This window comes from Brachionichthys hirsutus, chromosome 15, assembly GCF_040956055.1.
Source record: "Brachionichthys hirsutus isolate HB-005 chromosome 15, CSIRO-AGI_Bhir_v1, whole genome shotgun sequence".
Classification (NCBI taxonomy): Eukaryota; Metazoa; Chordata; class Actinopteri; order Lophiiformes; family Brachionichthyidae; genus Brachionichthys; species Brachionichthys hirsutus.
In genome coordinates this window covers 10,983,814-11,000,887 of record NC_090911.1, presented here as the reverse complement: position 1 = coordinate 11,000,887, position 17,074 = coordinate 10,983,814, and the positions used below count along the sequence as shown (strand labels likewise).

The window sequence follows — 17,074 nt, the reverse complement described above, 5'->3', positions numbered from 1 at the left end:
GTGACGAGGTGAGGGAGGCAACTGTTGTCGCTGTTTTGATTCAATTTTGTTTTAAAGCGTGAAATATAATCGTATTTTCACCCCCGCGGTTGTAAAGTACGCGGTTGTGTGAAGCTGGGGAGGTAAGCGGGCTCAAAGGACTGATCTCGGGGGTATGTCTCGCATACTTGTACCGACGTAGGGGGGAGTGTGCTGCAAGCTAGTTGACTTGTTAGCTAGCTAGCTCAGCTCAGTGGAGTGGAGGGCTGCGGGCCCTCCTCGGCCGAAACGAGCTGTTGCAGCTGGGGGAGCGCACTCTTTGACTACGGACGCTTGACAACCCACCGCAACCGGTACACCAGCCGGCCCGGTTCGTTCTGGATTTACCGTTCAAAAGACTGCTGGTGTCCGTATTGACACCGACATTGCCGGACAACGCGAGTTGGACGTGTGGCGTTGCGCTATTCGCTCATGAAACGCAACAGGAGACCGAGAGAGGAAGAGCGATGCCGTAAACGCACCTTGTTTACAACTGGCTAGGCTATAAGCAACATAAGCGTGTGATCCGAGAGCTCATAAGGAAAGCCACACGGGAGTCAGAAACAGGCTGCCAATATGTCCAAAATGCCGGCCAAGAAGAAGAGCTGTTTTCAGATCACAAGTGTGACTCAGGCCCAAGTGGCCGCTATAGGTGCCACGGACGACACGGAGAGTCTGGAGGATCCAGACGAGTCACGGACGGAAGACGTGTCGTCGGAAATATACGACTTGCCCAGGGCGGAGTACGATCCAGGTTGTGACAGAAGTTCGTCCGAAGAGACCCTGAATAATGTTGGAGAGCCGGAGGCGATGGCGGCATCCAACTCGCCGCCCCAGCCCGGCCAGGCGTCTGCTCTGTCGAGTAATCCCGGCGGCGAGTTTCGAAAGGTTGCGGTGTCGGGTTCGACCCAAGGCGTCACGGCGGGTTTACCCCTCGTCGCCCAGCCGGGAGCAATGCAGCAGCAGTCCTCTCCAGCAGCTAGCATCGGGCCGGTGACTCTGTCTCAAGCCGCTCCTCCTCCTGCCGCCTCCACGGTGAGTTGCACGTCGCGCTTCAGAGTCATTAAACTTGATCATGGTATCGGAGAACCTTTTCGAAGAGGCCGGTGGACTTGTACAGAGTTTTACGAGAAAGACTCTGAGGGCTCTGCCGTCGGAAGGACCGTCGATGGCATGAGGCACGCCGGCGTAACGCTCGAGTCTGCCCCGGACAGAGACAGCGGCCTCGGGCATACGGGCGGCTCGGCGATTGCCCCATCGACGCATTCGGGTCAGGGGTCTGTGGCGGATGTTTCTCTCTCGTCCCCCCGAATGCACTCGGTGGAGACGCCGCCGCAGCAACAAATCCAACATCCGAACTACAGCGCCCGGCTACAGGGTGTTAGCGGGTCGACGCCGGGGAGCGTCCAGCCTCCTGCCCCTCAGAGCGTGCTGCCTGGTGGACAAAACGGTCTGCCTCAACCTAGCGTCCAAACGCAAAAGTCTCCCGTCATGCCTCCTTCGGCTCAGCCCGGCGCGTACCATCCTGTGGGTCACCACCCGACCACCCAGCCGGACTATTATCAGCAACTGCAGCCCCCTCCCGTGCAGCCAGGGCTCGCCACTGGCCAGTCCCTCCCGTTGTCCAGTCTCCCTGCAGGGTCTCAACCCTCTCGAGGAACTTCTGTGCCGAGTCAGCTTGGGGATGGAGGAGCAGGCGGGGGGTCTGTATCCACTGGACAGCATGGCCTCTCGCAGCAGCAGACTGTCGTAATGGGGGGTGTCGGAGCTTCCTCGCTGGCGGCTGCGCCCCCTTTACAGCAGCAGGCTGTGAATCAGTACGCAGCCGCCGGACAGCCTCAGCTCCACGGCGTCCTCCCTACATCGTCCGGTGTACAAAATGTGCCTGCCGTTGCAGCGGGCCCCAGTGCGCCCGCCGCTGTGCCCGCCGCTGTGCCCAGTGCCTCCAGTGCAGCCTCGCCAAATGTGACGACCTCCAGTTTGCCTCCTCGCAGCAGGACTGCAGCGGGCCTCGGGGCGCAAGGTCTCCCAGCAGCCGGGTTTGGACACACAGAGGGTGGTGGAGGGAAGTCTGAAGATCTCATCAGTACGCAGTCTCCTCTGGTCCCTGTGAAGGAGGAGGCGAATCCCTTCATGCCCGAGAGCCTGCAGCTCACCGCGCCGACCGTCAACAGCCTCTTTGGTATCCACATACCTGTCGATGGGGATGTGGACAGGTAACTGTTTCTACATTTTAATGTTAAATGTATTAAAATGCTCATCCCCTGATGGACATCAGTGAGCCTTTGCAACATCATCCTCACAATTAGAAGCGTGCGGTTAGTGCATCTTTTTTTTTTTTTACTGTTCTTTTGGAGGAAACTGTTTTAAGTCTTGACATTTGCTGTTAAGAAAATTCAAAGGCCGCAGCAAGATGAGTGTTCTGGTTTGGTCATTTAGTTTGTTAGATGAGCAAGCAGGTTTTCCCCTCAGTTCAACTGTGGAGGAAGTCGAATGCAGAGAAGAGTGGCTTGTCAGAAGGAGATTTAATGTTGTTTTTCACCATAGCCCGAAGAAGAGGGGTGTGTAAGCGCACGAGAGCACCCATCGCTTCCGCTGCACAGGCAACGACTTGTTAGACACACACATGACTGCTATAATACTGCGATTCATTGTCTGCGAGGGCGTGTGTGTTTATTTGACTTGTGTGCGGAAGCATTTTGTTGCAAGTCTAGTGTCTCCAACCGGCTCTCCTCCCCACTTAGGCTGTCACCCTCCAGCGCGCTGTCTGAGGCGACGGCCTTGGCTGCAGACATCAAAGATGTGCTGCTAGCCGCTACTGGACTCGCGGGATGATGATAAATGTGTTCCATGTTCCGCCTTCTTAATAAGTCACTTCCTGCTGTGGCAAATACTTTCTAATGCAAACACAGTACAGAGTGTTTGTATTTTTTTTTTTGCACCACACTTGGATCATGGTTTCCACCCGGGAACATATTTACAGAGGATTTCAGTGTGTTGGCTTGTATAAAAGTTTTAGCTTTGTACTGCTGATAATTGACTGTCGGGTAAAAAAACTAAATCGTGACGTTTCTCCACAAAGGTTCTAAAGATAGGAGCATCATAAAAGAGCAGTTATTTGGGATCTATGCCGGAAGATGACTCTAAACTGAATGTTTTATTAAAGATAAACCAGCATACGTGCTGCATTCTTCTTCAGATATTGTTGGACAACCTCTTTAAGCAGCGATTTTTGTTCGCTGTAGATTAGCTTACGTTCAAATCAGTCAGGCAGGTGCTGAGTTGAAATGGAGCAAAAATATGAAATGATGAATGTCAGGCTCCATCATTCACTCATTCACGTAGGTGAAGTCTCAAACAATGCCAGTCTGGTGGAAAGCAGTGTTGCAGTTTGCAAGGCATTCAAATGCTCACCTAATGGGGAGTACAGACAGTTAACGCTGTGGAAAACTCAACACCATCAGGCAATTTCTGGGGTTTATAAGTAACTTTTTTTTCCTCTCATTTCTAATTTGGATTTAAGAAAACTGAGCGAGAACAAGCTTCACCATGCAGGAGGAAGCCGGCATGTATTATGAAAGGGTCCAGCTCCCAAGCTGATAAGAGGGGGTGGGGGGGGGGGGGGGGGGGTCTCTTACGACAGCCGACCCCTATCAGACATTGAGCAGTGGTCTTTCCAGTCTGCCCCTATTCTGCAGATAATTCAATTTTCCTCTGAACTACAGTACTTCAGCAGCAAATGGCTGTAATCTGTACAGCAGGCTAAGATGTTGCGTGCCTGCGCGCTAGTGATGGGCGCTGTAGCCCGTAAAATGAGGATGGTTCAATGCTGGAGATGTTTATTGATGTTAAGATCGTACAATTGCCTCAAATTGTTTTAAAATTGCGTGCCTGCAAAATACGAGTGTGCCTTTTTTTAAATGGTTAAACAAAACTGATCTTTCATTTCTTGAGTTTATGAACAACTCTTATCACTTTTATTAATAATTCTATAATATCGCTGTAGTAAATTGAGGCGTCAGTATTGACCGTACTTGGTTGCGTCTCTGGGGGACATAACTGTAATTATGTCTTACATTTCCTACGTGTTTGCATAGCTGTGATGTTTACATGACATCATTGTGAAAAATTACTCATAACTCTGAGGTCTGTCAAACTCAGTCACAGCTTCCATTCACGGTTAAAGTCATCCCCGGCCCGGTCTAAATAGGGCTCTGTGGCTCTGCTTGACCGTTTGCCCATGTTTGAGACGTGCTGGTCTGCAGCGGTAGACTGGGGAGAATTGTCTCTGACCATTGCGCGCCACTCGTGGCGCTGGATCGAGGCTTCAGCGTTCTGCTTGGCTTTGTGAGCCCCTCCCCTCTCAGCCCGAGTCGGTGGAATAAGTCTGATGATGTGTTTCACACCTTGTTCTGCTGTCCTGGATCTTTTTAACTCTTCTTTATAAGACTGCTTGGTCGTACTTGTGACCTTTATGGAGCACAAACTACTTCTGTTGCTCCCTTTTATGGACCTAGCCTCCACTTTGAAGACTGTAGCCAAGTTACTCGCTCTCAACAGCTTCTGTTTGTTGCTATGCAAAAGCGTATTGCATAACTGTTTTACGTCATTACTTAAACTGGGAACATTGATTTTTATGTATTCAATTTAAAATGACCAGTTTTGGCCTGAAATATGTTCAGAGTGTCGATTTAATGACATTCTACAAACTTTTCCACAGCTTGCACAACCTGGAAAACCACTTTTGGCACATTTCATAATGCTTGCCCCCCCCCCCTGCCCTGCAGTTTTCCCCTGAAGCAATTAAAGCAATGTCGTGGGGATACAGACGAGAGATTTAAGTCGTTGTCCTCGCTCAGCTTAATGTTTCCCCGGATGGCGTCGGCCGCTGGAGGTGTAAAATACATCGATTGATGTCATAAGTAATGTCGTCGTCGCACCTGTGAACTCATTGCTTGTCTTTTCAGTGAGTTCTGTGTGGGGACTCTGTTGCATTTGCGGTCTGCGTGTAATTGACCTCACGCTGGGGTGCTGTGTTTTGTTTTTTTTGTCCTTCCATAATGGGAGCTTATGTAAAAATTGGGCTCTTTAAGTCGGGGGGGGGGGGCGTCTTGGCCTTCGATGTATTGGAGCAGTTTCTTCCACTGTGAATCGAGAGATTGTGCCTGTGAGGGTGGATGAGGGGTGTGTCTTTGAAAGGGGAGGGGTCAGTGTGAGCACGAGTATCCTTTTTGTGGGGGGGTGGGGGGTGTAGGGGGTATTGAGCCCTAACCTTTTCCACTAGATATCACCTTTTTAGTTATGCTGGCTGTGTGAGTGCGTTTCGGGTCTGACTTCAGCTTTTGTCTACGGTACGGAGTATCTTCTCCTCACCGAATACGTTCGGTGAGGTTTTAGCGTTCAATCTCTCTGGCGTTTCTGTGCAGCAGCACTGAGCCTCAGCTACAACCCAAAACCCACTGAGAGACGCTCCCATGGAACAGCTGAAATCTAAATACTTTTGACCTACTTCTGCCCAGTGGCAGACAAATGGCACGGCGCAAGGAACCCGAGGCCTCCAGAACACCAGTAGCATGAGATTTCAACAACCTCGCCCACTCAACCCGCCCATGTCCGATTACCTGTTCTTCTTTTGCTGCCACATTAAAGCAATCACTTTGTTAAAAATGGTGGAAAAGGAAGGGTTTGTACAGGAAACGCCTGCGCTAGCTCGCTACCAACTAGCGTACCGGCTCCCGAAAGCAAGAGAAAACGCACCTCTGCAACACCGTAACACAGAAACCTACTTTATCGCTTTGTTCTTGCTCACTCCCATGCTCTCCTTTCACACTTTAACTCCCACTCTTCCTCATCACTGAAGGTCACCGTGGGTGTTCTCTTGCTCAAAGAGCCATCAAGACAATTAAGAGGTTCAACACAGAAAGTAAACGTCTGATTCGGCCTCTGTTTTGCTGTGCGGATATGCACCAAAGGAAAAACAGCCCCACGTAATGCTCCAGTTAAACCAGTGACATCAACCTGCAAGAATGCACCAATGAGCTGTTTGCTGCCGGGTCGTACGTTTCCTTTTGGGCAGCATCTGGCAAAGCCTCTGCCTTTTTTTTTTTTTTTTTTTTTGTGTCAGGTTGGCTCGTGTGCTTTTGGAGAGGTCGATTTTTGTTGCATCAATCTGTCTTAGGCGATCGCCAACACCACACTGTTCATGAGGAAGACGGTCTTCTCACTCACTGCTGAAGATGAGTTGACAAAGAGGGGCTTTCATGAATCGATATTGACATATTACATTTTCACTGCTACAAAGAGTACCATTGAGAGCATTGAAAACGGGGAGCGGTGACTCCTTCTGTTCGTGAAGCGTTCAGGAAGAACTTTCTGGACTCGTCTGACAAAGATGGTTTCAGAAGGTAGCCGGTTGGAACAGAGCTCGGAGGTTTGGTTCTGAAAAGGGGAGGCGTGTGTGTGTGTGTGTGTGTGTCTGCTACGTGTGTGCGTGCGCCAGGTTTGTCTTGCGCAACAGCTCTTGAAGTAAAATTAAGCAGAGGCATAGGAGGAGGTCTGTTAAAGTGTTTAGTCATGATGTAATGTGATCGAGGCAGTTTGTGCCAGTGATTTCTAGGAAATGAGTCTTGGCGACTATAAAGTTCACACATGCTGTAAATTGTGTGTGTGTGTGTATGCGTGCGTGCGCGCGTGCGCAAATGCCGGTTTTGACTTGTTTGACTGAAAGTATTTGTGTGTGTCTGATCATGTCTCTGTGCATTTACGTTTGTGTAGATGGGGGGAGATGGTAATTGAAAGGCCCGAGTGTGGCGTAGATTAAGTGTGTGTGTGTGTGTGTGTGTGCGTGTGCAACCCTTTGCATTGAATAGTCTACTTTTAGCTGACGAGAACGCAGGAGATCATTTGAACTCAAACTGACAAACAAAAGATGGACATTTTCAACAAAGTTTCTGTGAAGAATTCCAATTTCTTGGTGACAGTCCAGGGTTATGGCTGCGAGTATGGCCCTGTACGTTTATGAAGCTGTCTTGACCTTTGGACTTACCATTCCCGTTTCCTCCGTTGCTTCACATTACTGTGTTCAAACGTCCCTCGTGTTTTATTGGGGGGGGGGCTTTTCCTGCATGACGAGCGGCGACTAAAGTTGCATGAGGGACACGTTTCTTTCTCTAGATTGCTTCCACTGTTTCACCTCTCCCATATCTCTGTCTCCTCTCTCCCTGAATGCGGTTGACACAGGAACCCCTCCAAGGCTTTCTACCGGGCCTTCCAGTCTGGAACCAGACTAAGGGACGCAAAGCCCCACAGTGATAGGTACAGTACTATGGTGGGAGTGGACTGTACAGGTCGGCGAGCGTGTGACGGCGTCTGTGCAGCGTTCAGCCGCAACGAGCTTTTGGTTTTTGTACACGCGTGCATGGATTGAGTTTGAAAACGCAGCCTGGCAGCAAGCGCAGGATTAGCCGGTAGACTTTCTGAACGGTTTCTGCTGCTTTCCGTCGGGGTCTCGATTTGGCATTGCCTGAATCCTTTGAAAGCGCTTGTTGGTTTACTGCTGGGATGTTCCTTTCACAAGGTTAGCGCTCTGTTGTGACATGCACCAGCTACTGTTGCGATATTGCACAGAGACCGTTAATAGGCTCGAGTCCAAGGGTGTGAATTTGATCTGTTGTTGCTGTATAAAAATAAAAAAAAATGTTGGACTCGGTAAAGTCAGGATGTTCAAAGTTGAATCAGGAAGTAGCTTGACAGGCATTTTTCAGAATTTTGTCTTTTAATTTAATTCATAGTCACTAATCTGGTACGGAAGTTTGCCACTGTGAACCTGCGATCTCTTATCGTCTCACTGCCCCAACATCTCACAGGGTGACTTTTATTTTATGTATTTAGTTTTATGGTAAATGGCTTTAAAACTAATTTAACATCTGCAAATTTGTTGCTTTCAACCCGCAACAAATCTAAAAGGCTTGCGTGTGCGTGTGCGTGTGTGTGTGTGTGTGTGTGTGCATGATATCCATAACACAAGATCTATCTAACAGCCAGAGGGGGCAGCTGGTTGCTCGCCGCTGTTCCGCTGTCGTTCAGCCTTCATTGCAAATTCTTGATCGATTCAAACCGGTGACCGATCCTGTGGTCTGTCGCACGGACGCGTGCTGACACGGCAAACTGTCGACCGAGAGAAGGCCTTCAGCATTTCACTGTCGCCTTTTGATCAAACAAAAAGAAAAACAGGAAGCAAGTGGAACCAGATGAGTGACGGGAAATGAAACCAGATTTACGGAAACGCGCAGCTTGACGCACCATCTCAAAAGGGCTTTGGTCTCGAGTCGGGAGACGCCATCCTTCGAAGGACGAGGCCTAAAGACGCCGTGGCCTTCCTGTTGTCGCCAAAGGCACGCTGGGCGTTTATGTCGCCATCACTTCCTGTCCTGACCCGTGTTGATTTAAGAATCGTAATGAAAGCGTTTGAGGTAAACGCTAGGCCATAATAGCGGCACTATCTGGTGGTTGTTTCGTTGCCACCTCAGAAAAGAAGGCCGCATGTTTGGGCCTGCTTGTCGCGGCGCCGGCATGCATTCAGTCTCTGTAAATGCTCCTGAATTTAAGATTAGCATCCATTACGCTTCGGGGTAAGATTGATTCGTACACCTGTTGGTGTCCTTGCGAGTATTTGATCAGGCCTCTCCTCTTGAGCTCTGAACTTTGCCTTATCATGTCTCGGGCTGAGATAAATAGACTTGGTTTGTTGCTAAAGGAAGCTACTACTTTTAAATACTCCAGCAGAACTTTCTGCCAGAGGCGAGGAATGACAACTATTCAATGTTCGGATTGGTTCCCTCCATCCTCCGCCTGACGTTTCTACCTTTTACTGGACCTCGTATTGACATTCCCGCATCATAGCTAACAGTTTGGGGAAACGGCAAACTTTATCCCGAGCCTTTTGTGAACTTCATTGTAATCTGGGTTGTTGGTTGCGTGAACCCTTTCATCTCAGCCCGGTCCGTTACCCCAACTGGGGCTTGACCTTCGTCCCACTTGCGCCGGTAGTTGAAGTATATTCTCGAGTAACCGGAGGAGGATTACTTTGGGGTAGAAACAAGAATTTGCCTTTTCACTTGAGAGCTAGAGGGTTTTAAATTTGCCTCCGAAGCAGCGCATGGTGTTCTATTACGACTTTGATTTGGATCTTATTACCGTTTTCTTTTAATTTCTGGACCATCGTGGCTTAACTACGTCATCTGAACCAACTTCAACTCCCCGATGCAGAACCACAGATTCACCGTCTGAGTCCTGCATCCGGGCGCTTTGATGGTCTTAGACAACGTAAGAAACATTTCTGAGTTGTTGATGTTTTCCCAGTTTCCATGGTTATGAAGCCCATCATTAGTCAATCACATGTTCCAGCCACTGTCCTCACGGGGTTTGGACTTTTCCCTCTCCTCTTAGTTCTGGTTTGATCTCTAATAGTCCAGCTTCTTCTGGACGCCAGCTGGAGAAAAGCCTCAAGAGAAAAATGTTTCATACGCAGCGACTTTAACGGCGGTGAGGTAACTCAGCCAGCCGGATAAAATATCTCGTGGGCGTTAGTTTTGACTGCGCATAACGAGCAATCTCAAATAACAACAAATTGCATTTTGGGAAATAGTAATAAGCATTTTTCTCTCGTCCCAAGAGGGTTTTGGCCCCCCCCATATTCGAAGCAGTAAGGGTGTAACCTCTGAAGTTCAGGGCCTGTACTAGAAAAAGGGATTCCTCCAGGCACCACCTGAAAACTGCAAACGCTTGGTGCAGGAAGAAGCCGAGATCGCTGCACTCTCATTGGCTCGTGTAAGCGGTTCTCAGGAAGCCGCACAATGGGTGTACATTTAGAAAGATATTAACAGCTAAAATGTTCAATCGTTCCGGTTCCTGTCGGGGGGGGGGGGGGGGGGTGGAACACGTACCATGGGACTGCTTGCTCTTATGTACTTTCATATCTGACACAGAAGGATCGTCTAGGTGACGGCGGTATGAGGAGCATTCCTGCCTCGGCCCTGATAACGATCTTCTGACTTCCTCCGCTGGCGGCGAGGGAATAAATGAGGTGGTGTTGAACAGAACATCATGTCCTGGTGGGGGGGTGGGGGGGCGGGGTCAATCTCAATGACTGTTTGGAAAATGAGATTGGGCAGTGCAACCATCGGTTGCTAAGCGATGGAACGCCTCTGTGGTTTCTTTGATTCCTTTGTACAGTTTGGATCCATCTGCTCTGGTGCAAACAAGGAGATGAACACTTTGATCCATCAACAACACTGGATGAACGTCTCATCCTCGGGGGGGGGGGGAATCCTGCTCACTTTGATTGCTACCATTTCATATTCATTTGTTTTTGATTTAAAACAAAATACAGTTTAACACGGAAAACCGAACGGCTTATTTCCGTTTGTCAAAGTTGGCCCTAGCAGGCCTCCGTACGTTCCGGCCGCTGACGGCGGCGAGCCTGGCGGAGTGATATCTATAGATTACCCGTCTGCTCGGACCTCTCGGGTCATGTTTCCCCCTCCTCTAAATGTGGTCAGTTGCCCCCCCCCCCCCGTGAACTCTCTCCGGTTCTTTCCGGTGGCCTTACTTCACTGCCGCTGCTTCCCATCTCCCTCCACCATGCCGTGCACGTTCTCCTACAGCGCACCGTGCTGCCGCGGGAAGCCGGCCCGGCAGGCGCCCTGCAGGCCGCTGCCACCCCTACGAACAACTCGCAGGTACCTGGGGGGGGGGACTCATTAGCCCGCCCTACGTGACCTGACCCCGCATTACGGCTCGAGCGTGTCCGGCGCGACCGGCAGGGCGGGTTGATAGATCTGATCGTCTATCTACTCCAAGGTTTTGGTCAGTCGTTCTACGTTTCCTGCCGAGTTCATTTCTGTATTTTCTCGTATTTTCTGATCAGTCAGAACCAAGCGAGCACAAGACGTCCCCAGCAGGAGGTTTGAAACCCTGAAACCAACGACCCGATCCTCCTCCTAACGGGATCTTCTTCTTTTTCTCTCGCACAGAGCCTCTGGAGCCAATGCAGCAGCCATTGATAATAAAATTGAACAGGCAATGGTGAGTGATCCTTTCATCATGAGAAAACTTTCATCACGTTGTGTTTTCAAAAAGAAAAGGAAGCATCAGGGGCACGTTTTTAGCCTTTGTCTGAACGGGATGAATCTTGTTACTAGTTTCACGCCGCGCTCCTCCTCCTCCTCCTCTCCTCCTGCAGGACCTGGTGAAAAGCCATCTGATGTACGCGGTGCGCGAGGAGGTGGAGGTCCTGAAGGAGCAGATCAAGGAGCTGTACGAGAGGAACTCTGTGCTGGAGAGGGAGAACGCCGTGTTGAAATCCCTGGCAAACAACGAGCAGCTGTCTCAGCTGCCGGCCCAGGCGGCCCCCCAGCCGCCGCACCCCCAGCTCCAGCTCCATCCCAAACCCCAGCAGCTCCAGAATCAGCTCGACCCCGGCCAGCAACAGCTGCAACCCAACGTCACCTCGGCTTGAAGTGCGGAATTAAGAGCGAACCTTCTCCACAACTTATTACGATTAGTGTTTGTGAAGTAAAAAAATAAAAACTGTCTTCTTGGCCACCAGCTTGACCACAAAGTAAAGTGCTTGTATATGTGTGTGTGTGTGTGTCAGCGTGAACTGGCAAGCAAGTATGACGTGTGTGTGTGTGTGTGTGTGTGTGTGCGTGCACATCTGTACTGTGGGCCTTTCCAGTGTTAATGCAATCTTTGAGAGAGAGAGAGAGAGGCGGTGAAGGTGTGTGCGGAGGCGGAGTCTCCAGAAAGGGTGGGGTGGCTTTTCAGGTGACAGGCTTGTGGGCGTGGTCAGGAAGGAGCTCGCCTGGCGTACGGGACAAATGGGGAGTGACTGTCGTGGGGAGATTTGGCGCCGCCGTTCCACGTTGTTGTTTTCGTCCAGCCCTTCGCATCAGTCTCGAGTTCTACTGTTAAGTATTTTATTTATTTACGGGGCTGCTATTTTCATAAATTAATGATTTCATGAAGCCTGTCTCACAGCCCGCCATTATATTTTCTCTTTTACCCCCACCCCCAGCAGACGTTGCCGTGGTAATGCTTTACCTTTAATTGTAGACAAATTAAAGAAAATAAATTGACAAATGTTGGAACACTAAATCAAAATAGTTCTGCTTTTGCCGGTTCAGAGCCAGCGAGACGAGGTCCGGTATGAATGTACGCGTTTGTATATTGTGGGAAATCAAAGAGCCTCGATGGCGACGCCTCACCTGATGACATCACGGCGGCGTGCGCTGTGCTACCATGCCTCCCTCCATCATATTTTTTTACCCAATAGTTTTTCTGGGTGTGGCCAATGGGGGGGGGGGGTGGGGGGGGCTGGCTGTGAAATCAACCTTCTTTGTAACCAAAGATGCAAAAGCTGTGTAAATTGATTCTTTCTAAATGCACACTCTTTTTTTGTTGTTTTGTTTACTTGCTTCCTCACAAACTATTTTGTTGCTGTTCTGCACGATCTGTAATCTTCAGACCACTTTCTTACCTCATTTTTATTCAGCACTCGTATTGTAAGATAGTCTGTGAAAAGTGTAAATGATCGCTGGCAGAGAGAAACGGCCAAGTGTCCCCAACACCCGCCACACAAAAAATGAAGTGAGCCATGTTCTGTTCATATAAATGGTGTTTGAATTTCATATGCCAATAGTTTTGTTACATTGCAAAAATTTTAATGTATTTAAATAAAAGCAATATTCAGATTCCAAAATACAAATGCTTCGTTTTGTCAGAGCCACGGAGAACCCTGGAAGCGGCTTATTCTGCATGCTGGAAACTTAAATAGGTCCAAATATGACGGATTTATCGTTTATAATAACACCAGACCGGGTCAGAATCCGACCCCCCCCCCCCCCCTAAAACGCGGTTCTGGATCAGCGCCCCCACAAACTGATCTGAGACCACGTTCAAGATAAACAGATTTATTCGAAGAAACGATACAAAACAATCCAAAATGTGTCAAGAGGATGCTGAGAGCAGAAACGCCGCCGGTTCCCGCCGTCCTCTGTGAGATCACTCCTGGGGAGTCCTCAGTTCTGAAGCCCGGGGGGGGGGCAAAGCCTCCACGAAAGAATGTCCACGATACAAACAACCGAATACAGTGATGGGACAATGAAACATAGGAACTCCTTCATTGACATTTGTGTTCTTAGTCGGGCCGTTTGGCATGTTGGTCTCGTTGCCGTGGCATCCTCCCCCCCCTGCTTCTCAGGTGGAGTCAGAGGTTGTGGGGGGGAGGGGGGTCACTGCGTGTCAGCATTTATCGTCTCGCCTCCTAACCGACGGTAACAAATCGGCTGCCTTTCGGGCTTTGCGCCGTGACGGCACGCTTGTGTTTCAGAATGCGGAATCTCTCGTTCAAGGTCATCGCCGTTTGCTGCGGGAAAAACAACAACAAAAAACAATCGCACACAATAATCCGTTATTTCACACAAATCCAAACGGCCTCGTTTTTAAAATGAGCCGACTCTTTAGTTTAACGACGCAGCGCTCACCGGCTTCCCGACACTGTTGATGTCAAACTGGAGGGCTACTCCTTTAGGTATCTTCTTCTCCGCTGCGTCCGCTGCGTCCGCTGCGTCCGCCTGGATGGGAGCAGGGGGCGTGGCCGGAGGATGCAGCGTCCAAGCGGAAGGAGGCCTGCGGGGGAAGTCGCCCAGAAGCAACAGGAATCAGAATCAGAATCAGAAGTAGATCTGATTCTGATTCCTGTTGCTTCCGGGCGACTTCCCCCCGCAGGCCTTCATCCTATAAATGAAGAAGATTTCCTAAACTGGTGTCTGAAACCAGACTCACTCTGGTTGAGTCCTGGCTGTGGGGTTGTCGATTGAAACGGTCAGGATTCCACTGTTGGTTGCCGAGTTGCGCCCCCTGGTGGCAGAAAAGTTGTACTGCGTCACAAAACGAAACTTGGCCAACAAAGGCCTTCTCCAAATGTCTCATACCCATAGAGTTTTATTCACACAGGCAAATTTGTTTAAAAACAAAAATCACTCACTGACGAGCTCTGAACGGAGCAGCGCGGGGATTTGGCTTGTTCACCTGGGCCTGGATCTGGAATATGAAGCAAAGGACGATACGGATCTTTACCGACAGCTGGACTTTGGCGTCATGACGGATTCACCAAAGACTTTTATTGCATTCACAAGAACTAGGCTGTAAATGTGTCAAAAGAAAATCCCTGTTACACTCTAAAATAATCTTAACATGGGATTAAACACATGACCATCCTCTACCTCGAGTCCTCTGCGAAAGAGGAAGGTCGCCTGGCGTGCGTCCCTCTGAGTCTGCTGGACAGTCGGCAAGGGTCTGCAAAAGCAGCATTCAACGCGCGTGATGCTACATCCGACAGTCAAACTTAGATGTTTCTATTTTTAGGAATGACACCTCCGCTGCAGATGAAATGGTCTCCGGATGGACGCAGCGCTCTGGCCTCTCCGTGGGTCGGGCTGCCTGCGCGGTCGTCTTGGTACCTCGGGCTTCCCGTACTGGGCCTCGGGATGCTGAACGAAGGGCTGAACGAAGGGCCGAACGAAGGGCCGAACGAAGGGCTTCGCTCTTTGTCCTCTTTTCTGAGTAAACGAAAACACATCGGAAGCCATTTAAATCAGACGTCCGGGCTTGCATCGGTTCCTCTGCCGTGTCGAGAAGCAGCGGTAACATTAGCAGTCGCGTAACAATTCATGCCAAATAAGGAAAATGGAAGTGATTTGGAGATATTTGAATTTAAGGAAGGAGTGTTTTGCATGTTCTCCCCGTTTCTGCGTTGGGCTTTCCCCGGGCTCCTCCCACCACCAAAAACATGCACCTTAAGTGTGTGTGTGCGTGTGTGAATGGCGGGTGTGCACCCCGCCTCTCGCCCGTAGACCCGGATTTTGGATTAAGCGGTTGAGAAGCTGAATGAATGTAAATAAAAACCAGTCAGTCATCTACCCACCTGCTTTACCTGGCTGACTGCTGCTCTGTTAAACGTGCCGATTCGCTTGAGCAGGACCGCCGGCCTCCTGGCTGCCAGCCCCGTGATGACCCCTTGACCCCGCCGTCGACCCGGCGGTGGGGGGACCCTTCTGTTCCTTAACTTCGGTGCTCCTCCGCCCCGCTGCACGCCACCAGCTGGTAGTTTTTTTTAAAATATATAACAAAGACGTTTCATATCAGCACACAACCCCGTGTGAGTGATCAGTGGGGAGGATTTAAGGCCGCACCTCTCGGGACTGCTCCGGGAGGCCTGGACGAAAGGCCTCGTCCTCGCGTCAAGCGGCCGTTCTTCTTATTGACTGGTCGGCGGCCCCCGTTGGCCTCTCTCCTTTTAAACTGTTGCTCTTTTTTGTTCAACCGGATGATGTCGTCTGTTCAACGCAGCAAAGCAGCGATTATAAACACGAACACATGAACAGCAGCTGGAATCATCCATCCAGTGAGCAGCTAGGCTACCCGCTAGGTAGCATTAGCTTGTGTTCTATTTTGGTAGCGCTCACGCTTTCCACCGGAGGCCTTACCTAATGACATGTCGACTTTATCGGGAACCGTTGCGGTCCTCCCCCGACCTCCCGTGTAAGAATCTTGGTTCATATTTTCTTTTAGAAACACAGAACACACAATGCAACGCGGAAAAAAAACAAACGCCGATAGCTAGCACTCCCTCCAGAGGCTAGCTACGCTACAGCCGAAAAATGTAAGAAGTCTACTATGGCGACGCCAGATCCCGCCGATCTCCGTATGTGATTGGCTAGACGTAACGACGACGTTTCTGTGCGTAATTTAACACAAACATACATTTCAGAAAACGGATAAGTGAAGCACAATATCAGTCATTATGGTAGACAGGAAGTGTAGCGATGCTTTCGGCAGACATTAGTTTTGTTGAGTTTTAGTCAGGCGTTCCCTGGAAAACACCTCGTCACTCCAAGCCAATCAGAAGCCGAGAACGGCGGCTCATAGCGTTCCCATAGTATTATTCGTAAAGGGCCCTGTGCTCGCCCCCCCCCCTGTACCCAAGCGGGCTGCCTGAAATCCATTCCTGGTGCATTATGGGACATGCAGTGGGGTCCCCTCATATTGTGTGTGTGTGTCTTATTTTCTTATTTCAAATTCCTTCCCTCACAGCCCCCCGTTTGGTGCGGTCCCTCATTAGTATTCACTTTTTGCGGCCCAATCATTTCCGAAACACGTGTTCCATTTAAAATACGCCGGTTTATTGGACGACGTTCGACTTTTGCCAAACAGCAATTACAATTGAGACAATGAAGTTCATTAAGGGAAGTGAATACGACTGTTTGTTGAGCAACATTAGCTGATTAATATATAGATATTTATCTACAATATATATGTATATTCAGGATGAACCTCACAGTAAGGAATCTCCTCACCTTTTCCCTTTGTTCCGATCTGCTAAATAAACTACTTTCATTACACCCCCCCCCCCCCCCCCTCTAAAGAACTAACTCGGCTGTGTTTTCTGTTTGGGTATTTACCAGAAGGGTTCTAATGAAAGATGCGGGCCAAACGGCATTATTGGAATTTCCGGATCCATCTGTTTGGATCTTCACCAACGCAAGTGCCAAAAATCGAGATCTCTCTCCCTCTCCGTGCTGATTCTGTCCATCCTTTCACTCTTTCGAGGACGTGCAGCACGAACAGACAGGAATATCCCCTTAAGTTTAACCTCTGTGATTAGAGAGTCATTTAGAGATTTTTAAACGAGGCTGCTGGATAAAATACTAAAAAAACACAACAAGCTGATTAAAGTAAAAACATTTCGCAAACATATCAGTGTGAGAAAATGTGCTGTGGAATTTGCTTTGCACACACTTTAATCCTAATTTTAATTGATCGCTTCACAAACTCATGTAATTTAGATTTATACCAACATTGAATCAGCATTTATCTCAAAGGGATTTAAATCTTTATAGCATCGTCCTTCTTTTTTTTTCCTGAACCCACTTTATCAGATGAAATGAGATTTCAAGAGCCTGCCTATAATGGGTTAAATAAATCAATTTGAGTA

General features: G+C 49.3%; 2 protein-coding genes across 2 annotated transcripts; one reads left to right on the top strand and one right to left on the bottom strand.

Moving 5' to 3' along the window:
* The first annotated feature begins 20 nt into the window (after positions 1 to 20).
* On the top strand, positions 21 to 12,784 carry LOC137904335 (TSC22 domain family protein 2-like). The gene is made up of 4 exons (XM_068748504.1): positions 21 to 2,234; positions 7,258 to 7,332; positions 11,052 to 11,103; positions 11,261 to 12,784. The coding sequence occupies exons 1-4, from the start codon at positions 595 to 597 to the stop codon at positions 11,534 to 11,536; spliced, it is 2,043 nt and encodes a 680-aa protein (XP_068604605.1). The 5' UTR covers positions 21 to 594; the 3' UTR covers positions 11,537 to 12,784.
* A 189-nt stretch (positions 12,785 to 12,973) lies between these two features.
* LOC137904342 (UAP56-interacting factor-like) lies at positions 12,974 to 15,706 on the bottom strand. Its single transcript, XM_068748512.1, has 9 exons — positions 15,567 to 15,706; positions 15,273 to 15,416; positions 15,005 to 15,180; positions 14,455 to 14,639; positions 14,304 to 14,376; positions 14,066 to 14,121; positions 13,864 to 13,938; positions 13,563 to 13,707; positions 12,974 to 13,444 (listed from the first exon to the last, which is right to left on the bottom strand). Exons 1-9 carry the CDS (start codon positions 15,637 to 15,639, stop codon positions 13,343 to 13,345), a joined length of 1,029 nt encoding a protein of 342 aa, XP_068604613.1. The 5' UTR covers positions 15,640 to 15,706; the 3' UTR covers positions 12,974 to 13,342.
* Positions 15,707 to 17,074: the final 1,368 nt, after the last annotated feature.

Bases quoted from the DNA above. Each gene is read 5' to 3' on its own strand.
- LOC137904342 (XM_068748512.1), bottom strand. From the start codon at position 15,639: ATGAACCAAGATTCTTACACGGGAGGTCGGGGGAGGACCGCAACGGTT. The intron at 15,417-15,566 runs GTAAGGCCTCCG...TGCGTTGAACAG, and splicing joins TAAAGTCGACATGTCATTAG to ACGACATCATCCGGTTGAAC. The intron at 13,939-14,065 runs GTGAGTGATTTT...TTCTGCCACCAG, and splicing joins GCTCCGTTCAGAGCTCGTCA to GGGGCGCAACTCGGCAACCA.
- LOC137904335 (XM_068748504.1), top strand. From the start codon at position 595: ATGTCCAAAATGCCGGCCAAGAAGAAGAGCTGTTTTCAGATCACAAGT. The intron at 2,235-7,257 runs GTAACTGTTTCT...CGGTTGACACAG, and splicing joins GTCGATGGGGATGTGGACAG to GAACCCCTCCAAGGCTTTCT. The intron at 11,104-11,260 runs GTGAGTGATCCT...CTCCTCCTGCAG, and splicing joins ATAAAATTGAACAGGCAATG to GACCTGGTGAAAAGCCATCT.